The 19,551-nt window shown below is 37.8% G+C and overlaps 4 protein-coding genes across 4 annotated transcripts; 1 reads left to right on the forward strand and 3 right to left on the reverse strand.

Moving 5' to 3' along the window:
* Window positions 1–6,217: 6,217 nt before the first annotated feature.
* Window positions 6,218–7,235, reverse strand: LOC106310950. The gene has a single exon (XM_013748178.1). The coding sequence runs from the start codon at window positions 6,803–6,805 to the stop codon at window positions 6,332–6,334; it is 474 nt and encodes a 157-aa protein (XP_013603632.1). The 5' UTR covers window positions 6,806–7,235; the 3' UTR covers window positions 6,218–6,331.
* Window positions 7,236–8,302: 1,067 nt separating this feature from the next.
* LOC106310018 (protein PHLOEM PROTEIN 2-LIKE A10-like) lies at window positions 8,303–9,928 on the forward strand. Its single transcript, XM_013747211.1, has one exon. It carries the CDS (start codon window positions 8,565–8,567, stop codon window positions 9,720–9,722), a length of 1,158 nt encoding a protein of 385 aa, XP_013602665.1. The 5' UTR covers window positions 8,303–8,564; the 3' UTR covers window positions 9,723–9,928.
* Window positions 9,929–10,204: 276 nt separating this feature from the next.
* LOC106310016 (NF-X1-type zinc finger protein NFXL1-like) lies at window positions 10,205–14,255 on the reverse strand. Its single transcript, XM_013747208.1, has 2 exons — window positions 13,988–14,255; window positions 10,205–13,748 (listed from the first exon to the last, which is right to left on the reverse strand). Exon 2 carries the CDS (start codon window positions 13,650–13,652, stop codon window positions 10,350–10,352), a length of 3,303 nt encoding a protein of 1,100 aa, XP_013602662.1. The 5' UTR covers window positions 13,653–13,748; window positions 13,988–14,255; the 3' UTR covers window positions 10,205–10,349.
* Window positions 14,256–14,321: 66 nt separating this feature from the next.
* LOC106310017 (exocyst complex component EXO84C) lies at window positions 14,322–18,329 on the reverse strand. Its single transcript, XM_013747209.1, has 7 exons — window positions 18,112–18,329; window positions 17,788–17,882; window positions 16,654–17,671; window positions 15,438–15,953; window positions 15,173–15,361; window positions 14,947–15,083; window positions 14,322–14,711 (listed from the first exon to the last, which is right to left on the reverse strand). Exons 1-7 carry the CDS (start codon window positions 18,205–18,207, stop codon window positions 14,432–14,434), a joined length of 2,331 nt encoding a protein of 776 aa, XP_013602663.1. The 5' UTR covers window positions 18,208–18,329; the 3' UTR covers window positions 14,322–14,431.
* Between the last annotated feature and the right edge of the window lie 1,222 nt (window positions 18,330–19,551).

Below are 19,551 nucleotides of genomic sequence, written 5' to 3' on the forward strand. Positions count from 1 at the left end.
TAGATTTTTTCTTATATGTTATATTTTGAATTTTTTAAAATGACTTTAAATTACAAAAATAGAAAACCTTATATGTTATATTTTTTTAAACGAATTTAAAATACAAAAATGAGGACACCTTATATGTTATATTTTTCTTATATGTTAGATTTTTTCTTATATGTTATATTTTGAATTTTTTAAAATGACTTTAAATTACAAAAATAGAAAACCTTATATGTTATATTTTTTTAAACGAATTTAAAATACAAAAATGAGGACACCTTATATGTTATATTTTTCTTATATGTTAGATTTTTTCTTATATGTTATATTTTGAATTTTTTAAAACGACTTTAAAATACAAAAATGTAAGTTTTCCTTCAGTATACGACTAAAAACATTAAAATGACATGTATAAATTCGATGGTTGATTTGAAAGCTTTCAAAACCATATGGAAGATAAAAGTCAAAATAATTCAACTGTGAAAACAATACTGTTCATTTTTTTAAAGAATGTGTTCGATAGAAAAAATAATGTTTTTATGTCATAATTTGCTTAATGTCCGATCCGATCAACCCATGATGTATTAATTATAGTTTTGTTCCATTATTTTTAATAAAAATTGATCTGATCCATCGGAAAGAAATTATATAATAACAACAAAAAATATTTTATATATATAAATAAAATGATCAAATATATAAAAAAAACTATCGATAATATATACAAATAAACTTACCATGCGCAGTCTTATCTTAGTTAACTTTGATTAGAGTGACGCCAGCTAAAGCGAGAAGATCCTCTGACCACGCGCAAGGACTACTTATGTGGACCCTCTTTTAAGTACTCTTAACTAAAACTTCAATGGCCCACAAACTCTTTTGTTTGCAATGATGCTCAAGATTCCTAGAATCTGTATTTGATCGCAGATCATAAGCATATCTTTGTTTTTCTTAATCTAAACTAAACACATAACTATCAGCTGTACCTGTAAATTAAAGGAAGTTGTATAGTTAAGAAATACTCCGTTCCTAAATATAAAATGTTTAGGTAGAAACACATATATTAAGAAAACTACTTTTGTCTAGAAAATATCATTAAAACTATAAATTAATGATATTCAACCAATTACAAAATAGACTATTAAAATATGATTGAGTACACAGTTTTTAATAAAGTAAAAATTATCTAGAAAAATGAAAACATCTTATAAATTGGAACATCAAAATTCTGTAAAATATCATACTTTTAGGAACATATGGAGTAAAATTCAGAAACCAAAATTAAGTGTAGACTTTATCAGCTAAGGCACAAGTCCAAGATAATACCAACAACAAGCCCATGTGTCTTAGGGGTTCATTTACAAGTGAGTGTAATATAAATAGGACTGTAATGTGATGAAGAAGTGTAACTTTGGCTGTTACAAAGCAGCTCTTTTCTATATGGAGTCAGTCTAAAACATTCTCATCTTGGTGACAAGTTAATCTTTTTTCATTCTATTATTTTTGCACTTGAAAAAAGCTCTTCATGAGTTGTCCATTTCTAGTTTATTCAGCTCATTTGAGAAAAAAATCTATCTTGTTATCAATCTGTTCATACACTTGTCAATGAAACACATCGCGTTGTATAACAATGATGTGTTGGTAATGAAAATCTCTGATCAGTTAGGAAAAGCTTCTCGTAAAGTACAACAAAACTAATTAGGATGCCAATCTATGAAATGGTTTACCGATCAACATTGTTCCTTTCTTGATCAAATGGACTTCCGAGAAGGAAAAATTTGTTTGCACTCGTCTTGATAAGTTATTCATCGATGGTTATGTTAGAACATTGTTTCAATTGTTCCTCAGTTGTTTGATGTGTCTTCTAGCCTGTTATAGGTAAAGGTTAAAGCTAATCCATAACACTTTTCGTTTTGACTCTTTATTTTTCTTGTGCTAACAAATTTTCACTGTATTCTTACGTTGAATAAATGTCTACTACTACTACTACATAAAATCAATCTCTTTGTGTTTCTGCTTCGAGTATTTCGGATCTCTATTGGCATTCCAACAACTACAGCTCAAAGCTTTTTGGTATTTGTATCCTTATGATTCCACGTATGTTATCAGTCTCCCAAGTCTCACTGCTGAAGTCGCGACCTAGGAAGGCAATTTACATTGACTTGTTCACAGTTAGGTAGAGTTATGAAACATTACGTCACGACAAATGACAAGGAGACGGTCTCTTTCCTATTTATTAAAAATCAAAAAACAAGATTATCTTTTCTTGGGACTAAAATGTAATTAATTATATTTTCTTATAACAGTGACTCAGTGAGCAGCCTTGTGATAGTATAGTACATCAATATTTGATTAGGTAAAGTAGATTTAGTCGGCAGTGTGTCTACTGGTGGACAAAACAACAATAATATGATAATCAAAACACGAAAGAAAAGTTTACAAAACTCGATGATTCATAAGCTTTCCGTGATTTAGTGGCAACACAACGATTTTCATGCTTTAATAACTATCATATGTATAGATACAATACGACTTTATAAATCACACACTACAGGAAAACAGCGGCATACTAAGGGAAAAAATCGTCGGTATGTCGTCGGAATAACGCTATTCCGACGACATACCGACGAAAAAAGTTCTCGGAAATAACTCCTCGGAAATTCATCTTTCCTCGGAAATCCCTCGGAAATTTCCGACAGAATTCCGAGGAAATGAATTTCCTCGGAATATTCTGAGGGATACACTTCCTCGTAATATTTCCAAAATTTAAAAAAAAAATTATAAATTTATTTTTTAAAATTGAAATTCAAAAATATAAAATTAAAATTGAAATAGAAAACATATTTAAAATACAAAAAAATAATAAAATATTTTTTATAAATAAAAAAATGTTTTATAAATACAAAATTAGTTTTAATAAATATAAATATTTTTATACAATGTATCGATCGATGGGTATATGTCCAAAAACGCATCGATCGATCACTAAGATGGACCAAAGCGTAACAATGTATCGATCGATGGGTATATGTCCAAAAACGCATCGATCGATCACTAAGATGGACCAAAGCGTAACAATGTATCGATCGATGGGTATATGTCCAAAAACGCATCGATCGATCACTAAGATGGACCAAAGCGTAACAATGTATCGATCGATGGGTATATGTCCAAAAACGCATCGATCGATCACTAAGATGGACCAAAGCGTAACAATGTGATCGATCGATGAGATTATCCCATCGATCGATCAAGGATATCAAGTGTTCCTCGGAATTTCCTCGGAATATTCCGAGGAAATTCTGAGGAACTAGTGTTTGGGGTTTCAAAATCTCGAATGTTTTTTTATAAACGGATCGATCGATGTATTTATGTCCAAAAACGCATCGATCGATCACTATGATGGACCAAAGCGTAACAATGTGATCGATCGATGAGATTATCCCATCGATCGATCAAGGATATCAAGTGTTCCTCGGAATTTCCTCGGAATATTCCGAGGAAATTCTGAGGAACACTTGATATCCTTGATCGATCGATGGGATAATCTCATCGATCGATCACATTGTTACGCTTTGGTCCATCATAGTGATCGATCGATGCGTTTTTGGACATATACCCATCGATCGATCACATTGTTACGCTTTGGTCCATCATAGTGATCGATCGATGCGTTTTTGGACATATACCCATCGATCGATCACATTGTTACGCTTTGGTCCATCATAGTGATCGATCGATGCGTTTTTGGACATATACCCATCGATCGATCACATTGTTACGCTTTGGTCCATCATAGTGATCGATCGATGCGTTTTTGGACATATACCCATCGATCGATCACATTGTTACGCTTTGGTCCATCTTAGTGATCGATCGATGCGTTTTTTGGACATATATCCATCGATCGATCCGTTTAAAAAAAAATTGACGTTTTGAAACCCCAAACACTAGTTCCTCGGAATTTCCTCAGAATATTCCGAGGAAATTCTGAGGAACACTTGATATCCTTGATCGATCGATGGGATAATCTCATCGATCGATCACATTGTTACGCTTTGGTCCATCTTAGTGATCGATCGATGCGTTTTTTGGACATATATCCATCGATCGATCCGTTAAAAAAAATTGACGTTTTGAAAGGGATATCAAGTGTTCCTCAGAATTTCCTCGGAATATTCCGAGGAAATTCTGAGGAACTAGTGTTTGGGGTTTCAAAATCTCGAATGTTTTTTTATAAACGGATCGATCGATGTATTTATGTCCAAAAACGCATCGATCGATCACTAGTTCGTCGGAATTTCCTCGGAATATTCCGAGGAAATTCTGAGGAACTAGTGTTTGGGGTTTCAAAATCTCGAATGTTTTTTTATAAACGGATCGATCGATGTATTTATGTCCAAAAACGCATCGATCGATCACTAGTTCGTCGGAATTTCCTCGGAATATTCCGAGGAAATTCCGAGGATTTCATTTTCCGTCGGAATGTCCGTCAGAATACCGATGTTTTCTTGTAGTGACATGATAAATCCTAAAACTGACTTGGATAGCAAAACAAAGTAGTATAAAAATCGCTAAAAATTCTTTTAGACTAGAAAAAAAAATCAATTCGAGGTTAAGTGATTGAAGCACCGAGACTTGTATTTGTATGTTTCCACATTTATTTTATTCACCAAATACTCACTTTTTGAATATGCGAAACACTGATCCTCATTATGGTAAGCAAATTTGTAACACTAATACCCCTGTGGAATAATAACATTCGAATTTTATATCAAGAAATTAAAATATTGAAGGTTTACGCGTTTATCAATGATATAATGCATGCTCATTTTTTCTTCGTCGGAGCAGCATGAAAACACAACTAAGGTGACGATTGTTTCTTTTAGTTTTTGGTTTTAGTTTTACTTTTTGGTTTTTAGATTTTGGTATTAGATTTTGGTTTTTGGTTTTTAATTTTCAGCTTTTGATTTTGGTTTTAGTTTTTGGTTTTTAGATTTTAGTTTAAATTTTGGTTTTTTGTTTTTAATTTTCAGCTTTTGATTTTGGTTTTTGGTTTTTAATTTTTAGATTTTGGTTTTGTTGTATTCTTTTTTTTTCATAAAATAAGCAATACATTTTTTAAAATAATAGAAAATAGTAGTAAAATATTTTAAAATTACCATTAAAATTTATCAAAACATAGTGGTTGTTATTTAAAATAAAAATATTACCATGTTTTAAATTATTTTATTTTGAAGTATTATACTTAAATATAATTAATAAACTATCTATAAATTACATAAAATATTTTTTGTTTTTTAAGAACTTGAACGGCTATTTTTTTCAAATTAATAAAAATATTGTATTAATAAAATATTTTAAATTTTATAATTTTTAGTTGTTGTTTAGTGTGTATAATAATTATTAAAATTATTCAATAATTTTATTTATAGATATTAATAACTAATTGGCTACAACTAATACTAAAATTATATATATTTATTTACATATATGAAGCACATAAATTATTTTACACTAATGTTAAATGATAAAAAAAATGTATGAGAATTTTATTGTTATGAAAATATTATTTATTTAATTGTTAATTAATTAAAATATAGTATTTTATACAAAATAAACAAAATTTGTTTTTATATTGAAAACCCACAAAGTTTGGTTTTTGGATTTTCTTCACAAATTAGTTGAAATTTTGAAAAACTAGTTTCTTTAAATTTTAGGGAATCTATTTGTTAAAAAATTGATTGGCAAGTGAAATGGTTTTTGCAAAAACTAAAACTAAAAACTAAAACTTGATTGGATAAAAAATAGTTTTTACAAAAGTAAAAACTAAAACAAAAACCACAAACAATCAACCTCTAAAACTCGATACTTCTTCTGTTTCAAAATATTTGTTGGTTTATACATATGTTAAAGAAAGTTATTAAATTTTAATTAGAAATGTACTTTCTTAGTGATTAACTGTTTTACAACTTTTAACTAATAAAAATTTAATAATCACAGTTAATTATTCAAAAAATTGCATCTTACACATATACTTAAATAATGCATTGAAAATATAAAAAGTGTACTTTTGTAAAATAATATTTTTCTAAAACACAATTTTTTTGAAACAGAAAAAGTATAAAAATGGAAAATCATTAAAAATAAAAATAAAGTTTTATTTAGGTTAACATGGGTTCGACTCGAGAGTAGTTCATATATCGACGTCTAACATTATTTTTTTGGCAAAGATAAGAGTTCTTCTTATATTATTATTTCTTGTTGCAGAATCGAGCTAAAAATATCATAATCAATCCACAGATTACTAAAATAAAGAAAAAATCGAAGACAAACAAGAAAAATACTAAAATTTAGGGCTACCAGTAACAGCATAGGATTTGCTACAAGGGTAGAGATCAGAGACTTTCTTCGTCTTTGTATTCACAGATCCTTCCTCTGCTTCTCCCTCTTCATCTATCCTCGCCATCCCTACGCTTGAGCTCTTCGGCAAGCCTCCTTGCTTCAGCTTCTCTTGTATCAACATGTCGATCTCATTCTTGTGCCCTAAACTTCTAACCGACGCAGCTCTCACTAGCTCGCTGTAATCATCGTCAATCCCGAGGTCCGTGGTTCTCCGGGAAGATGCGGAGGAGGAGAAGGCAGCAGAGGAGGAGCTCCGGCTTCTTGAGAAAGGATCAGAGACCGAAGCGGAGGAGTAATAATGAGTCCTAGCTACGCAACCGGTGATGCTTCTCACGTAGAACTTGTTTAAGGCTCTAAAAGGTGTTGAGAGTATTCTCAATACCTTGTTCTTGTTTTGTCGTCCACCGTTACTCATGCTCTTTTTCTTTTTGAGAAATGGTTTTTCTTTTTGGATTGAAAGATGTGTTTGGTTTTTGGATTATGATGTGGTTTTAAGGGTTTAAAAAATTATTTTCCTAAGTACTTAAATTAAAACTGAATGTTTAAGAAGAAATAATTGAGTTGAGAGAATCAAACGTGGCTTAAACTATTCAAAACAGTTGATTCCCAAAAATAATTGTGGAAAGAGTGTTTGGAGAGAAGCAGTTACAAGTCCCCATTGATTACATTCTTAATCATTAACATTACATAAGTATATTTTGTTTGATCCTAGTTTGTAAGTTTTCATTTTCTCACTAAATATAGTCTGAATATGAGTTATAGTATACTACGCGGATACATTCTGAAATTACATTAACTTGCTGTTGTTTTACTTAAGAGAGGGCTAAAAACTTACCTGAACGTTTAATATCCAACTTCAAAACGCTTCGGATTTCTCCTACTACCGGATAGTTAGTTAACTACTTTCATAGATAGACATGTTAAAATTATACTAAAACGTGGCGCGGATACAAAACACGGGAAGCGTGGCAACTAAACATTGATGAGTTTAGACTTTGGACTTTGGACTTTTTTGCAGGTATGGGCACACCTATTAGAAAAATGCTCTCTTATTATTTGAAAATTAGATAAGACCAGACATGTGGAGTCATGTCATCCAAATGCTTCTAGAAACAGCTTCTATATTATAACATATCCCTGCATCTCCCTCTTTAATTCAAAGATTCAAGTAGATAACAAGATTTTTTTTTTTTGACTAAAAAATATCAAAGTTTACCAACTCCGCTACTGAAGCTTTTTTGAGATAACAAGATTTCGATAAAAGATTTCAATTTGACAACTTGTAAGACTGTCGCATGATTTGAACTACAGTAATTTAATTTATTCTTCAGTAAGTGAGCCATATTTAAAAAAAAACTAAAGGATTTTCTGTTCTTTTGTTGTTGTGTATATTTATAATGGTGTCAAGGAGACGAATTCTAAAAAAAAAAATCGATCCCGTATATGGTTTGATGTAAACGTTAACATTTTATAAAATGGGGTATCACATACTTCAATTAGAAAAATAGTAGTATACGATTCATCACATGTCCTTGAAATATTTGTAACTTATTTTATCAGATACTCGACTACAACGGTACTTTTTTTTAATTTCCACGAAGCACATTCACAAGTTTTTAATATTATAGAAATAGATATGCTATTAAGAGTTTGTTCAAAAAAAAAAAAAAAAGATATGCTATTAAGAGTATATCAAACACCTCAAATTCATTATCCAATCAAATCGTTGATTTTGTTGTTCGAATAAAAAGAAATAAACTTGAGCGCGACGAGACCACCGACTTATAAATTGATGAAAATTAAAATAAAAAATTTACTATTCTTGTGTAACCACCAGGAAAGGTCGTTAAGTGTGTAGAAAACTCATTATCCAATCAAACCGAACCGGAAATAGATAAATCTTTTTTGAAAAAAAATCATTATCCAACTTGTCATCGAGCTTCTTCTCTCTTCCTCGCACCTCTGTTTCTCCTCCACACGCCATATTGATTTTTCATACAGACCCCTTCTTTATCCATCTCCTCTATTCTCGTTTAGTTCAATAACAGATTCTGAACCGTTTCTATCCATTTTCGGATCATAATCTCCCAAAAAAACCCTAATTTTCGCAATTTTGGGTCTTTTGCAATTTGATTTTGTGAGATTCGATTTCGATTTCGATTCAATCCAATTGAATGGAGCTTCTTCGATTTGGGGAAAAGGGTTTCTTCAATTCACCTCACCGGAGAAAAAAATGGCTCCTTTTGATAGCGATCTCCGGCGTCGTCTCCGGCTACGGAGCTTACAAGGTCTACCATCTACCCTCCGTCGCCAGAAAGAGGCACCGCCTCGCGAAGATCCTCGGAGCTTTCCTCTCAGTCGCCGAGCTAATCTCCGAATCAGCCGAGACCATGACCATCGTGTCGCGAGACATGAAGGAGTTTCTCACCTCCGACTCCGACGAGATCCCGAACAGCTTCAAACAGATCGCGAAGATCGCGAATTCGAAAGAGTTTGCGGATTCGCTCTCGAGGGTCTCTCAGGCCGTGACCATAGGTGTCTCTCGTGGTTACAAGTCCGAGTCTTGTAGTAACGTTGTTGATTCTGAGCCGAGTGTTGTTGATAGAGTGGTTGATAAGGCTTTCTCGAAAGCTGGAACTGGTTTCTTCTCTGTTGTTGTCGGTAGCTTCGCGAAGAATCTTGTCCTTGGGTTTCGCTCCAATGAGGGCGTGACACGTGGCGATGATGACACGGTAACGCCTCGGTGGTTGAGTTTGCTTTGTGATGAGAGGAGTAGAGAGGTTTTAGCTGAGTGTATTGAGAGGTTCACAAGTACTGCGGTGGGTGTGTATTTGGATAAGACGATGGATATCAACGCGTTTGATCAGATCTTTGAAGGGATGACGAATCCTAAGCATCAGGATAGTGTTAAAGACGTTCTTGTCTCGGTTTGCAACGGTGCGATTGAGACTGTTGTTAGGACGTCTCATGAAGTATTTACTACGTCGAAGTCTAGTGCCGTGGTAGAAGAAGAGAGTAACGGTGGTTGGACCGATGCTATCTCGAATACATTGGCGGTTCCAAGCAACAGAAAGTTTATGTTTGATGTAACGGGGAGAGTGACATTGGAAACGACGAAGTCTATTATCGGATTCTTGATGTTGAAGACGCTTCAAGGGTTTAGAAGAAGCTTTGATGTGGTTCAGGGAGAGGTTACGGAGAGAGGACGGCAAGTGGTTGGGTATGTTGGAGCTAAAGCTTCTGTTATTGTCACGGTGTGGCTCGCTTTGTACTTGCACATCATAAACCGATGTGTAAGGAACTCTCCCATTGGTGTAAGCCAGCACTTTTAGAGCATTACTTCAGATGATGACGAAGGGATTGATTTGTTTGGATGGATATATAAAAGCTATTGGTTAGGTACACGAGATTCATTCAGCTTCCTTCTTACTATATTTTTCATGGTTGGAGCTGAAAACAATTTATATAATGTGTGTATGTATGTGCACAAACTTATTCTTATTGATGGATTATATATAAACTGAGAGGGTTCTTGGTACATTGAAGTTTGAAATATAGTCTTCAATCTCTACGACTGATTCGTCGTAATCTCTTTACACTTCTTTGGACAAGTTGGCCTTTTGATGTAAGATTCCTAGTTGCCTAAGGGTGTTTATACTTTGTTGTGCTAGTGGTTTTCACTCATTACACAGGAAACATAATAATCTTGCATCACAATTTCATGATAAACTACATATATACTAAACAATGAACAAACTTATTACCTCATAATGTATTTATCACTTCATGTCACGTAGCAGTCAAGAAACGAAAGTAAAAGAACACCAAGCCAGAAACGGTCGTTGACTTATCATCTAGGCTCTGAAACGTGGGCGTAGACATAGCCACAGCAGTTGTGAACGCATACAGTCTAAATTATATAAAGTCTGAACCTGCCGTTTTAATACATTGTCATATTCTCACTCGCATACCTTCTCCCAATCATCTACCACCTCTTCCCCAGAGCCTTCCACCAGCTTTTTACCGGTAGCTTCTGAGCTGCTGCTCTCTCCTGACTGAACCAATGGCTCCAAAGCGGAAGTTTTGGGCTTCTCTGGCTCCAATACACTCCAACGGTTAGCTGAGGTGACGATTGGAGCGTTGCTCGTTGCTGATCGCCACGCAGAAGCTTGAGTATCTGTAGATGATCCTCCAATGGGGGAATCATCAGCTCCCCATGAGTCATCACTCTCCTGAATCACTGCTTTCTTCCATGGATTTGCTTTCTGCACATCCCACGATGAGCTACTGGGTAGTTTTCCCCATGCATTATTACCGAGTGACTGAGATTGGGCGGCGTTCTGGACAACCACGGCTCCATTGTATACAGAACCGTGGTCCAGCCTCCTCATGGCAGTGGCGGCTCGAGCAGGGTCGTGGAACACGGCCAAAGCGTTCTTATCATTCAGCCAAACAAGCTCACACTCACCCCCAAATCTCAGTACCACCGCGCTGACATTCGCCTCCCTCGGGAGATCCAATAAAGAAACCACAAGCCTAGGATCCATATCCACCAGCGGATCAAAGGACGGTGGGTGAGGCCAGCCTACTGAGATAGCACCACCCCTAGCTCCAATGATCCGTGTTGGAGGTTTCGACTTTTGTGTAACGTGAACAACTATAAACTTTTTTGGCTCCCACCCTCCGTTGCTAACCGCAAGTTTCCACCTCTCAGCTAGAAGCCGAACCGTGTCTAGTTTATCCTTTTGCATTGGGCAGAAGACATGGACCTTGAGGGCACTTGTGCTTCCTCTGGCTTTCCCAAGTACCAGGAACTTGAAGCGCTCTTCAACAGCCAGTACCCACTTCGGATCACGCCTATAGATGTCTGAAATTATCTCTGTCATAGCAGAGTTCTCGCTGAAATGTAATGAGTCAAGATTTGGAGTTGTGATGTCAAACGCATCCTGAAGAACCCTCTTACGCTCCTGCTTAGCACACTCATCATCACACGAAAGCTTTCTCTGCCCGAGAGGGATTCGGTTATCGCTCGACTCAACAGGCTGAAGTGGCGTCGGAAGCTTATTCAAAACAGAGGTTTCATTGACAGAACCAACACGAAGATTGCCGGCGCTTTCTCCTCCAGCATCACAAGGGACTGTGGCAGTTAAGCGACCACAAGAACATGTAATTGTAACTGGAAACTCACATCTCGAGTCAGGGCAAGGCAAAGAAGGATGGCATAGTGTTGCACAAACGTGCCTGCAATCTCTTCTAGGAGCACCACACGTCTGTCCACATGTAACACGCGAAACTGCTTCAGATTCATTGTAACCGTCACAAGGCTCTGGGTGACAGGTTCTGGCACAAGCATGCAAGCCACAACGTCTCGTCTTGCCACAGATCTTGTTACATCTAATGTCTTTCAACCCACAAGGTATGTTTCTGAGAACCACGTGACCACCAACACATTTCTTTTCCACGGGGGCAGAACAAGGAGGGCAATCTCCAAAATGGCATCCATGCGTAGCAGAATGGCCACAAGGCTGAGGAATCGAGCATGGAAGCTGGCAGCTCGGAACAGGTGTCCCACAAGGTAGTGGTGGAGGAATCGAAGTTCTTCCACAAGCACATGTAAGATCAGTGAATATCATTTCGAGGCAAGGAGGACAATGGCCACTGTGACATGACGATTCACAAGAATGCTGTCCGCACCTTAGGTTCTTCCCACATGGTAACTGACAGGCGTGTGGGTCCCAATCACCAGATAGATCATTTTTCTTCGCGTTCAAGAGAGGGCAGCAACGCTCGCTACATCTATGCCTCCCACAGTTTTTCTTACGCCCGCATGACTTAGCGCACACAAACTTCTCCGTCTCCGAAGAGGTTGTGAAGTAGCATTCCACGGTCCTGAATGATGACCCACACCGGCATTTCTGGTTGACTTTGACTAAACAAGGAGGGCAATCACCCGAATGGCAAACTTCGTTGCAAGTATGTAACCCACACGGAAGAACCTTCCTGCACGTGTTTGAACAAGAAGGAATCGGGTCCAAGCAACTACTCCTGCTCTGCTCTTCTAGACGCGTTTTTCCACAATAGCACGTCTTAACTCTACTGGGCAGTAACTCACAGTCCCCGCAAGGTCCAGGATGACAAACCTCGGAGCAGAAATGATTACCACATCCAAGAGGCTTCCCACAGTTAAAATTGCATGAATACACACCATCGTCTGCTTTCAACTCTCCCTTCACGTTCATCTCTCCGCAAATAACAGTCTCCGCTTTTTTCTTGCAGAAACAAGTGGCATTTACTGGTACCTGACAAGGATCACAAGGGCCAACATGACAAGTCCTTTCACACCGATGACGCCCACAGTCGAGAAGCTTCTCGCAACGCTGCCCACAAACAAGAACAGATCTCCGCTCAGAGCATCGAGTATGAATCATCTTTTTGCCACAAGGACAACTCCGAGGTGGAGCAAACGCTTTACAGGGAGGACATGGACCAGGGTGACACTGCAGGACACAGACATGAGGACAAAGATCATCTCTATCCATCTCAGCTACCGCAGAAACCTCTCTCTCCAGCGGCTTCCCACATGGCTCCCCGCATGAGTGAGGAGTCAGATACGGATCAGATGGAGGATCTTTTCTCTTCCCACAAAAGCACCGATAACATATCTCTCTTGACGACGTCAGCTGCACAGATTGACAACCAGGACACCTCCAATTATCACCTTGATTCTTCTCAGCCAACAGATCAACAGAAGTCGGTGCTCGAGCCCATTTCTTGATACAATGCATGTGGAAGATGGAGTAACAGCTTGAGCAAGACCATATATTCGCTGACCGCCCAACCATGTCATAACAAATCATACACTCAATAGAGCTCTTCACCAGCTTATCTTGTAACTCTTGAACAAGCTGAGGCAAGCTCGCGTCTGTCAACACAGTGTTCTCCTCCTCCTTAACCACCATTTTCCCCTGATTCACAGGCCGAGTCCTAGACGCAACTCTTTGGGGCAAAATTCCCGGAGCATTGTTTCTTCTTTGTCGATTAGGTTGAGGAGGTGGACCAGCAAAATTACTCCTTTGGTGCTGGTTATAGGAGGGACGACCAGAACCGTTGCGCTGCCGAAGAGGACGTGAAGCAGCAGCAGCAGCAGGGTCTGTATTAGCAGGAGGAGGTAAAGAAGGCTCATTCACAACCGCTGCACCTCTAGGAACCCATGTTTGCTGAGGATTGGAACGAGGCCTGTCTCTTCTGACTTGAGAGCTCATATTATTATTCTCTGACTCCACAAATACAGAACCGGATCCTGAACCCGTCGTTGCTGCTGTTGATGCAATGAGCGTACAACTATTCACAAAGTGCTTCTGTACACAAACGACAAAAAAAGATTCAGACTTTACCAATCAGTAAACTTTCAAACATTAAATTGAAATGAATCAAAGCCAAATTACACAAATCCAAAAATTGAAATCCCTAAGTGCTCTAACTATTAGGGATCTCAAAATGGGGGCAAAATCAAAATGCCCTAAATTTTGGAAAACAAAACAAAAAATCTCAATCAAATTATTGAAGCAGATCAACCAAAGGGGCGAAAAGTTCGTACCTGACGAGAAATTAACTAAGGAGAAAACAAAGAACAATCTCCGGAATCAATTACAGCTGATTTCGATTTCTCAGGGGCTAGAGAGAGAGAGAGAGTGTGTTGAAGAATATGGAAAGAGCGAGGAGGAAGGGGACGGTATATATAGTGAGAGACCGCCTTGGAGCCAAAGGAAATTAGAGAAAGTGACTCTCCTTGCGACTTTTCTTCTTTATCTTCTCTGTCAACGATTGTCTGTCTCAATTATTATTTTTCTATTATGCTTGACGAACCGAGTCATCCCAAATGGGCCATTACTGGGCCTTTATTGCTCACTTTTTTTTTGGACATCGGCCTATGTTGCTTACTTAACCGACTTTAACCGGATATAACTATATAATATTGCTAAACCAAGTAATATGTCCGACAACATCTTACATTAATATAACAAAATAAGACAGACTGGTCTCAGGACTCAGAGTCGGTGAAGCTGGGACTCTCGAGGTCAGCCATGCTCGCAGAGGCAAACGATTCGAACGAGTCCATTGTAGACAGCGATGAAGTTTCTAGTGAGTCTGAGTGTTCATCATCGTCCATCTCAGGGAGGACTATGTGACCGTCTTCTTCTCCTTCTTCCACTTCACACTCATATTCTTCTTCGGCTTCTGAAGCTTCATCCGACCCCATGAGAAGCCTGTTGATAGCTGACTTGGCCGCTTCCGTGAACCACTCCGCCTTCGGGAGTGAGCTGGTTGAAAACACCACAGAGATTTTTAGTTTAATTTAGCACAAGAAAAAATTACTAAATTAGCATTATTTAAAGATTAAATTATTTCAAATCCTAAACTCCTAAATTCTAATCATTAAACTCTTAACTCAAATATAAAATAAAAATATTAATTAATATTATTTTTTTGTCATTTTCTCTGTTATGTGCTAATTTTGAAATAATAAAGTGTTTGGTGCTTTTTTTTTTTGGTTACCTTTGTGGGTTGATGCCTCTAGAGGAGAATATGTTGATAGCTCTATTGATCACCACTGATGCATGGTTCTGCACCACTTTAAATGGATAACCAGCGAACCGCGCTATCTCCACTGTGAAGTTCATGTCCAGTATCAACTGCCAAAACCATAACAAAAGACCTCATCTGTCAAAGCTGATGATGTATGTACATAAAGAGTGGTAGTAGAAGAGAGTGTGTTGTTTACCTGTTGCAAACCAGATGGCTGAAGTGGAGTTGACTCGTCCTCGAACGCACTCCAAAACTCCTGCTCGTTTGATAGCCAGATTATAACCGTCTCGGTTAGTCTCGCTAGTAGAATCTTTTGCAGTTTCTCTTTCCCAAGCAGAACGTCCCCAGCAATGATGGCCAACTGTTGCAGCTTAGAGAACAACGCCTGCATATGAAGAGAGAGACACAAAGTTTATCAAACCAAGAACTATAAAACCAAATGGAAGAAGAGGATGAGAGACCTGAAACGGTAGAGAGGGGAGATGCAAGTCATCTGGTGTCTCTGTTAAGTAGATGAGCGCATCTAACCGTGTCAGCCCTTCCCTAGAGTAAATGAAGCTCAACACAAACTGCAGACAGAAGTAGTTTCTGAGTTTATCAAACGCTTGAACCATGTGTCGTTTCCATTCTTTCAACTCCGGCGCAGAGCTACTGATCAGAGAAGGACTGCTACTGCTATCACCACCATCTCCTCCGCCGTTTTCAACCTCGAGTTTCCAGACTTTAACAAGCGATTTTGGTAAAAGCTCGTCTAGTATTGTGAACGCAGCTCCGAGAAGAGCAAGCTGCTCTGAATCCGTCTCGGCTCTGGTGAGAATGGTGTGGTCTTGAAGCTCTGGAAGACCATCTTCGTCTGCATGGCCAGGCAAGGCTTTGATCAGAAAGTCGATGTACTTATCGTACAGTTGGAGAACCCTCGCTAACACACTTTCTCCGAAGTGTAGCACAGCTAGATGTGTTAGCTGCTCAAGTATGTCCTGAAAAAACAAACAAAAGCTTCAATAAACTTGTGTCTAGAATCATAGAAATAGTGAAAACTAGGGGTGAGCATTTTGGTTTAAATTTGTGTTCGGTTTGGTTTGTCTAGGTCTAAGAAAATTTTAATTGAATCAATTCAAATTAGTTTAGTTTGGTTCAGTTTGAGTTTGGTTTGTGTTCAATTTAGTTCGGTTTTACTGGTGTTTGTTCAGTGTAATCAAATTGGTTTTTAATTTTGTTCTAATTCGGTTACGATAAGTATAATTTATAATACGCAAAACAAATCATTTGATACTAAAATTATTATTTTCTTCATACTTAAATATAAAGCACAAATATACAATTAAAATGTAGAATATGTAATCCAAGAATTTTATACTATTATCTTCGAACTTAATATAAATATCACATGTAGTTTCTCTGTTTTTTATTATACTGTATGAGATTTATATTATTTTATTGTTAACTATGTTTTTAATTTAGTTAGAAGTAAAATGTGTAAAATTATGCTTATTTGCTTAGGTTAGATGGTTAAATATCTTAAATCTTAATATTATTGGAATCATTAGTTAAAACCGAACCATTTGAGCTGATAAAACCTTAAAATAAATGGTTAGGACATATATTTTGGTTTGGTTTGGTTCCTTTTTTCCCGTCATCCCTAGTGAAAACACTAGAGTGTTAAAAGAGCCGACTTACTTGCACAATTTGCATGAACCGAATGCTACAATCCGTCATCGTCGTATCCGAAGCAATTGCAAAGTCAGATAACACCGCCACAAAGTCAGAAGACGACTCCAACCCCTCGTCAGCTTCGTTCAAGTCAAAGACAACCTTCCTCGCCCGTCTAAAATTCAGCTCCAGCACTTCCTCAACGTAAGGCCGGAACAGCACCAAGAACAGCTTAGACAGAATCAACCCCTGCGGCTCCAACGCTTTGCAGTAGTTAAGACAGTCTTGCAAACACACACTGGCCGCACGCAACGCGTAAACCGTCTCGGAAGGAGCCGCGTTCTCTTTAACCAAACGGACCAAGTACTCGACCTCCCTCTCAGCCCACTGAACGACTTTGTTGGAGTAGGCAGGGTTGTCATCGTCGCCGAACATGGATGCTGATTCTTTTGCGGCGAGGGAGATGTTGGAGAAGACTAGCTTGGAGAGAGTGGCGGGGAACGTGTTGGGGCAGGAGGAGCATGAAGGGAGAAAGGCTTCGATTCTTCTGTGGAGGCTTGTGGCGTAATGCTTGAGGAGGAGTTGGTGGGCTGATGGGCCTTTTCCTAATCTGATCAGCCCGTTTAACGTGTGTTTCAACTCGGTGACGCTGACTGATGGCTGTTTAGCGATCCTGAGAAGCTGATCCTCGAGAACAACCTTTCTTTCTATAAAAGCAGACTTGTAAGATGACGTGTCAGCTGCTCCTTTGAGTTCAGGATTGTTTCTTTCCTCGGTATCTACTGCCTCTAGTGCTTCGTCCACTTTATGTTCAGCTAAAAGAATGTCAATCTTCTCCAGGAACTCAGAGTTTGGATCGGTTAGTTCACTAGGGGATGGTTCCTCGACCTCTTCTGACTCATCTGCATCACCAGAGGATCGCTTCCATTCATCCATCTCGCGGCCAAGTCCAGACATCAGATCATGCACGAGAATCCCCTGGGATGATATGTGCTTCCGTAGCTCAACTAACTCGTGCTCCATCTCCACTGCTTCTTCAGATATTCTACACAAAACATAAATATATGATGAATCTATAACCGAAAACACTCTGTGTGGAACAGAGACTCTCCTATCCTCATGCCAGTACCAATCTAATTGCAATTAGTAGCGTTGTGTTACCTCAAGAAAGCGAGGTACTTTGTACGCATATCACCGCACATATTCTCCACAGCATCCTTTAGATCCAAAAGCTCACAGCATAGCTTTCTAATCCCCTGCATTGTTTTCAAATTCACCAAATCAACACAACAGAAGAAGTAACCATGAGCAAATCTCATGAACTACAATCTATGTTAAAGTCGAGGCCTTTTGATTCCTAAACCAGATCAAAGGGTTAGATTCGAAAGAACCCAGTTGAGAGAACTAACTCAAAGTGGAATGGATTGATTCAGAGGAAGAAGAAAAGTTACTAAATGTAGCGAGAGAAAGAGAGAAAGGAGGAACCTTTTCGGTGAGAGACTGGTGAACGGAATCGATCTTTGATTGAGGGGTTATGCTCTCGATGGAAGGTAAGTCGTCTTCTTCCTCGCTGCTCTCCATTTTTTCTATCGATCTCTCTTTCACACTCTTCCTCGGAGTCTCAGACACTGTTTGTCGGAAGAAGACGATAGTTTTAGTGATGGATTGGACTCTCTCGAGACACGGATAGATACGGGTTTGTTTGCTTTATTGATCTTCCGTATCTTAAACGGCATGTAGTGTAATTTATAAAGGAAAAGACAGCACGATGGTTGGAAGGATTAGTTTAATTGTTATTAATAAATAGGCTAATATTAGAGTTTTGGTTTACTATAAAACATTTGTTTTTATCTGATTTTTTTGGTTTTGTATCTACATTTTATTTTTCTGATTTTTTTTTGGTTTTGTATCTACATTTTATTTTTCTGATTTTTTTGGTTTACTATAAAACATTTGTTCTGTTGAATATTGAGTAGATCATTAACATTTCACATATAATGTTGCCAAGGAACAATCATATGTATAAAAATCTGTTAACTATATCAAAATATGTTTGTTGAATCAATTCTCTTCTTGGATTTACGGAATCGAGACACCGTACTCCATCCATCAGTACGAAACTTGCAAGAGTACTTACTCCACAGCCATAAAAGCAAAGACTTATTCTTGTCTTCTTGTTAAAAAAAAAAAAAAAAAAAAAGACTTATTCTTGTTACCCGTCGCGTAACAATTTTGATCATCAGCTCGTACCTTTCTTCCCATGGAAGAAGAGATGCGAATCGGGCTGTTCTCTAAACATTTTCTGTAAGCTTCAAGAAAAGGGTCAACGTCTTTCTTCCTAAAACTTGACAAACCGGACCTCGATGTCTTGACCATGTTGGAAGGCGCGCGTGAAAGGACAGACAACAAGAGGACTCTGCAACACTTTGTAACTATACTCAGCATGAGGACATGGAGGCGGCGTAAGCGTCCATTGTAGCTGATCACGGCCACTTCTGTTCTTCTTTCTGGAGACTCCAGGCTTTAGCTCCCATGAGAAGGGGACTTTGGCTTTAGAAGTATGATCCAACTCTTGGTGGCTTGGACTAAACATAAGGCGTGTATAAAGGGGTTTGTGTTACTTGAAAGTGTATCTCCATTTGAGATATGGTGGTGTGTATATATATACCAAAAGTTTATTTCGTAAAATCTGATTGATGTGTGTATATTCACCTAAGTTTTGATTAATATATAGCTGGAATGATGGCATCGTTAGGACTCGCTTGGCTATATATATAACCGCCTATTTTATGGATATGTATTAACAATATCATTCTCCTGTCTTGTACGTATCTAACGCAATACAAATTAACCGAAATTACGCATAATGTTTGCATAATTAAATATTTTATAGAATGAATACAAAGTTCTGTTTACTCCTCTATG

This window comes from Brassica oleracea, chromosome C8 (assembly GCF_000695525.1).
Source record: "Brassica oleracea var. oleracea cultivar TO1000 chromosome C8, BOL, whole genome shotgun sequence".
NCBI classification, from domain to species: Eukaryota; Viridiplantae; Streptophyta; class Magnoliopsida; order Brassicales; family Brassicaceae; genus Brassica; species Brassica oleracea.

What these genes read in the sequence shown, in the direction of transcription:
- LOC106310950 (XM_013748178.1), bottom strand. Translation starts at nt 6,805, where the DNA reads ATGAGTAACGGTGGACGACAAAACAAGAACAAGGTATTGAGAATACTC.
- LOC106310018 (XM_013747211.1), top strand. Translation starts at nt 8,565, where the DNA reads ATGGAGCTTCTTCGATTTGGGGAAAAGGGTTTCTTCAATTCACCTCAC.
- LOC106310016 (XM_013747208.1), bottom strand. Translation starts at nt 13,652, where the DNA reads ATGAGCTCTCAAGTCAGAAGAGACAGGCCTCGTTCCAATCCTCAGCAA.
- LOC106310017 (XM_013747209.1), bottom strand. Translation starts at nt 18,207, where the DNA reads ATGGAGAGCAGCGAGGAAGAAGACGACTTACCTTCCATCGAGAGCATA. An exon ending in ACCAGTCTCTCACCGAAAAG is followed by an intron (nt 17,883 to 18,111) that starts GTTCCTCCTTTC and finishes AAAACAATGCAG; the next exon opens with GGGATTAGAAAGCTATGCTG. An exon ending in AGCCATCTGGTTTGCAACAG is followed by an intron (nt 15,084 to 15,172) that starts GTAAACAACACA and finishes TGGTTTTGGCAG; the next exon opens with TTGATACTGGACATGAACTT.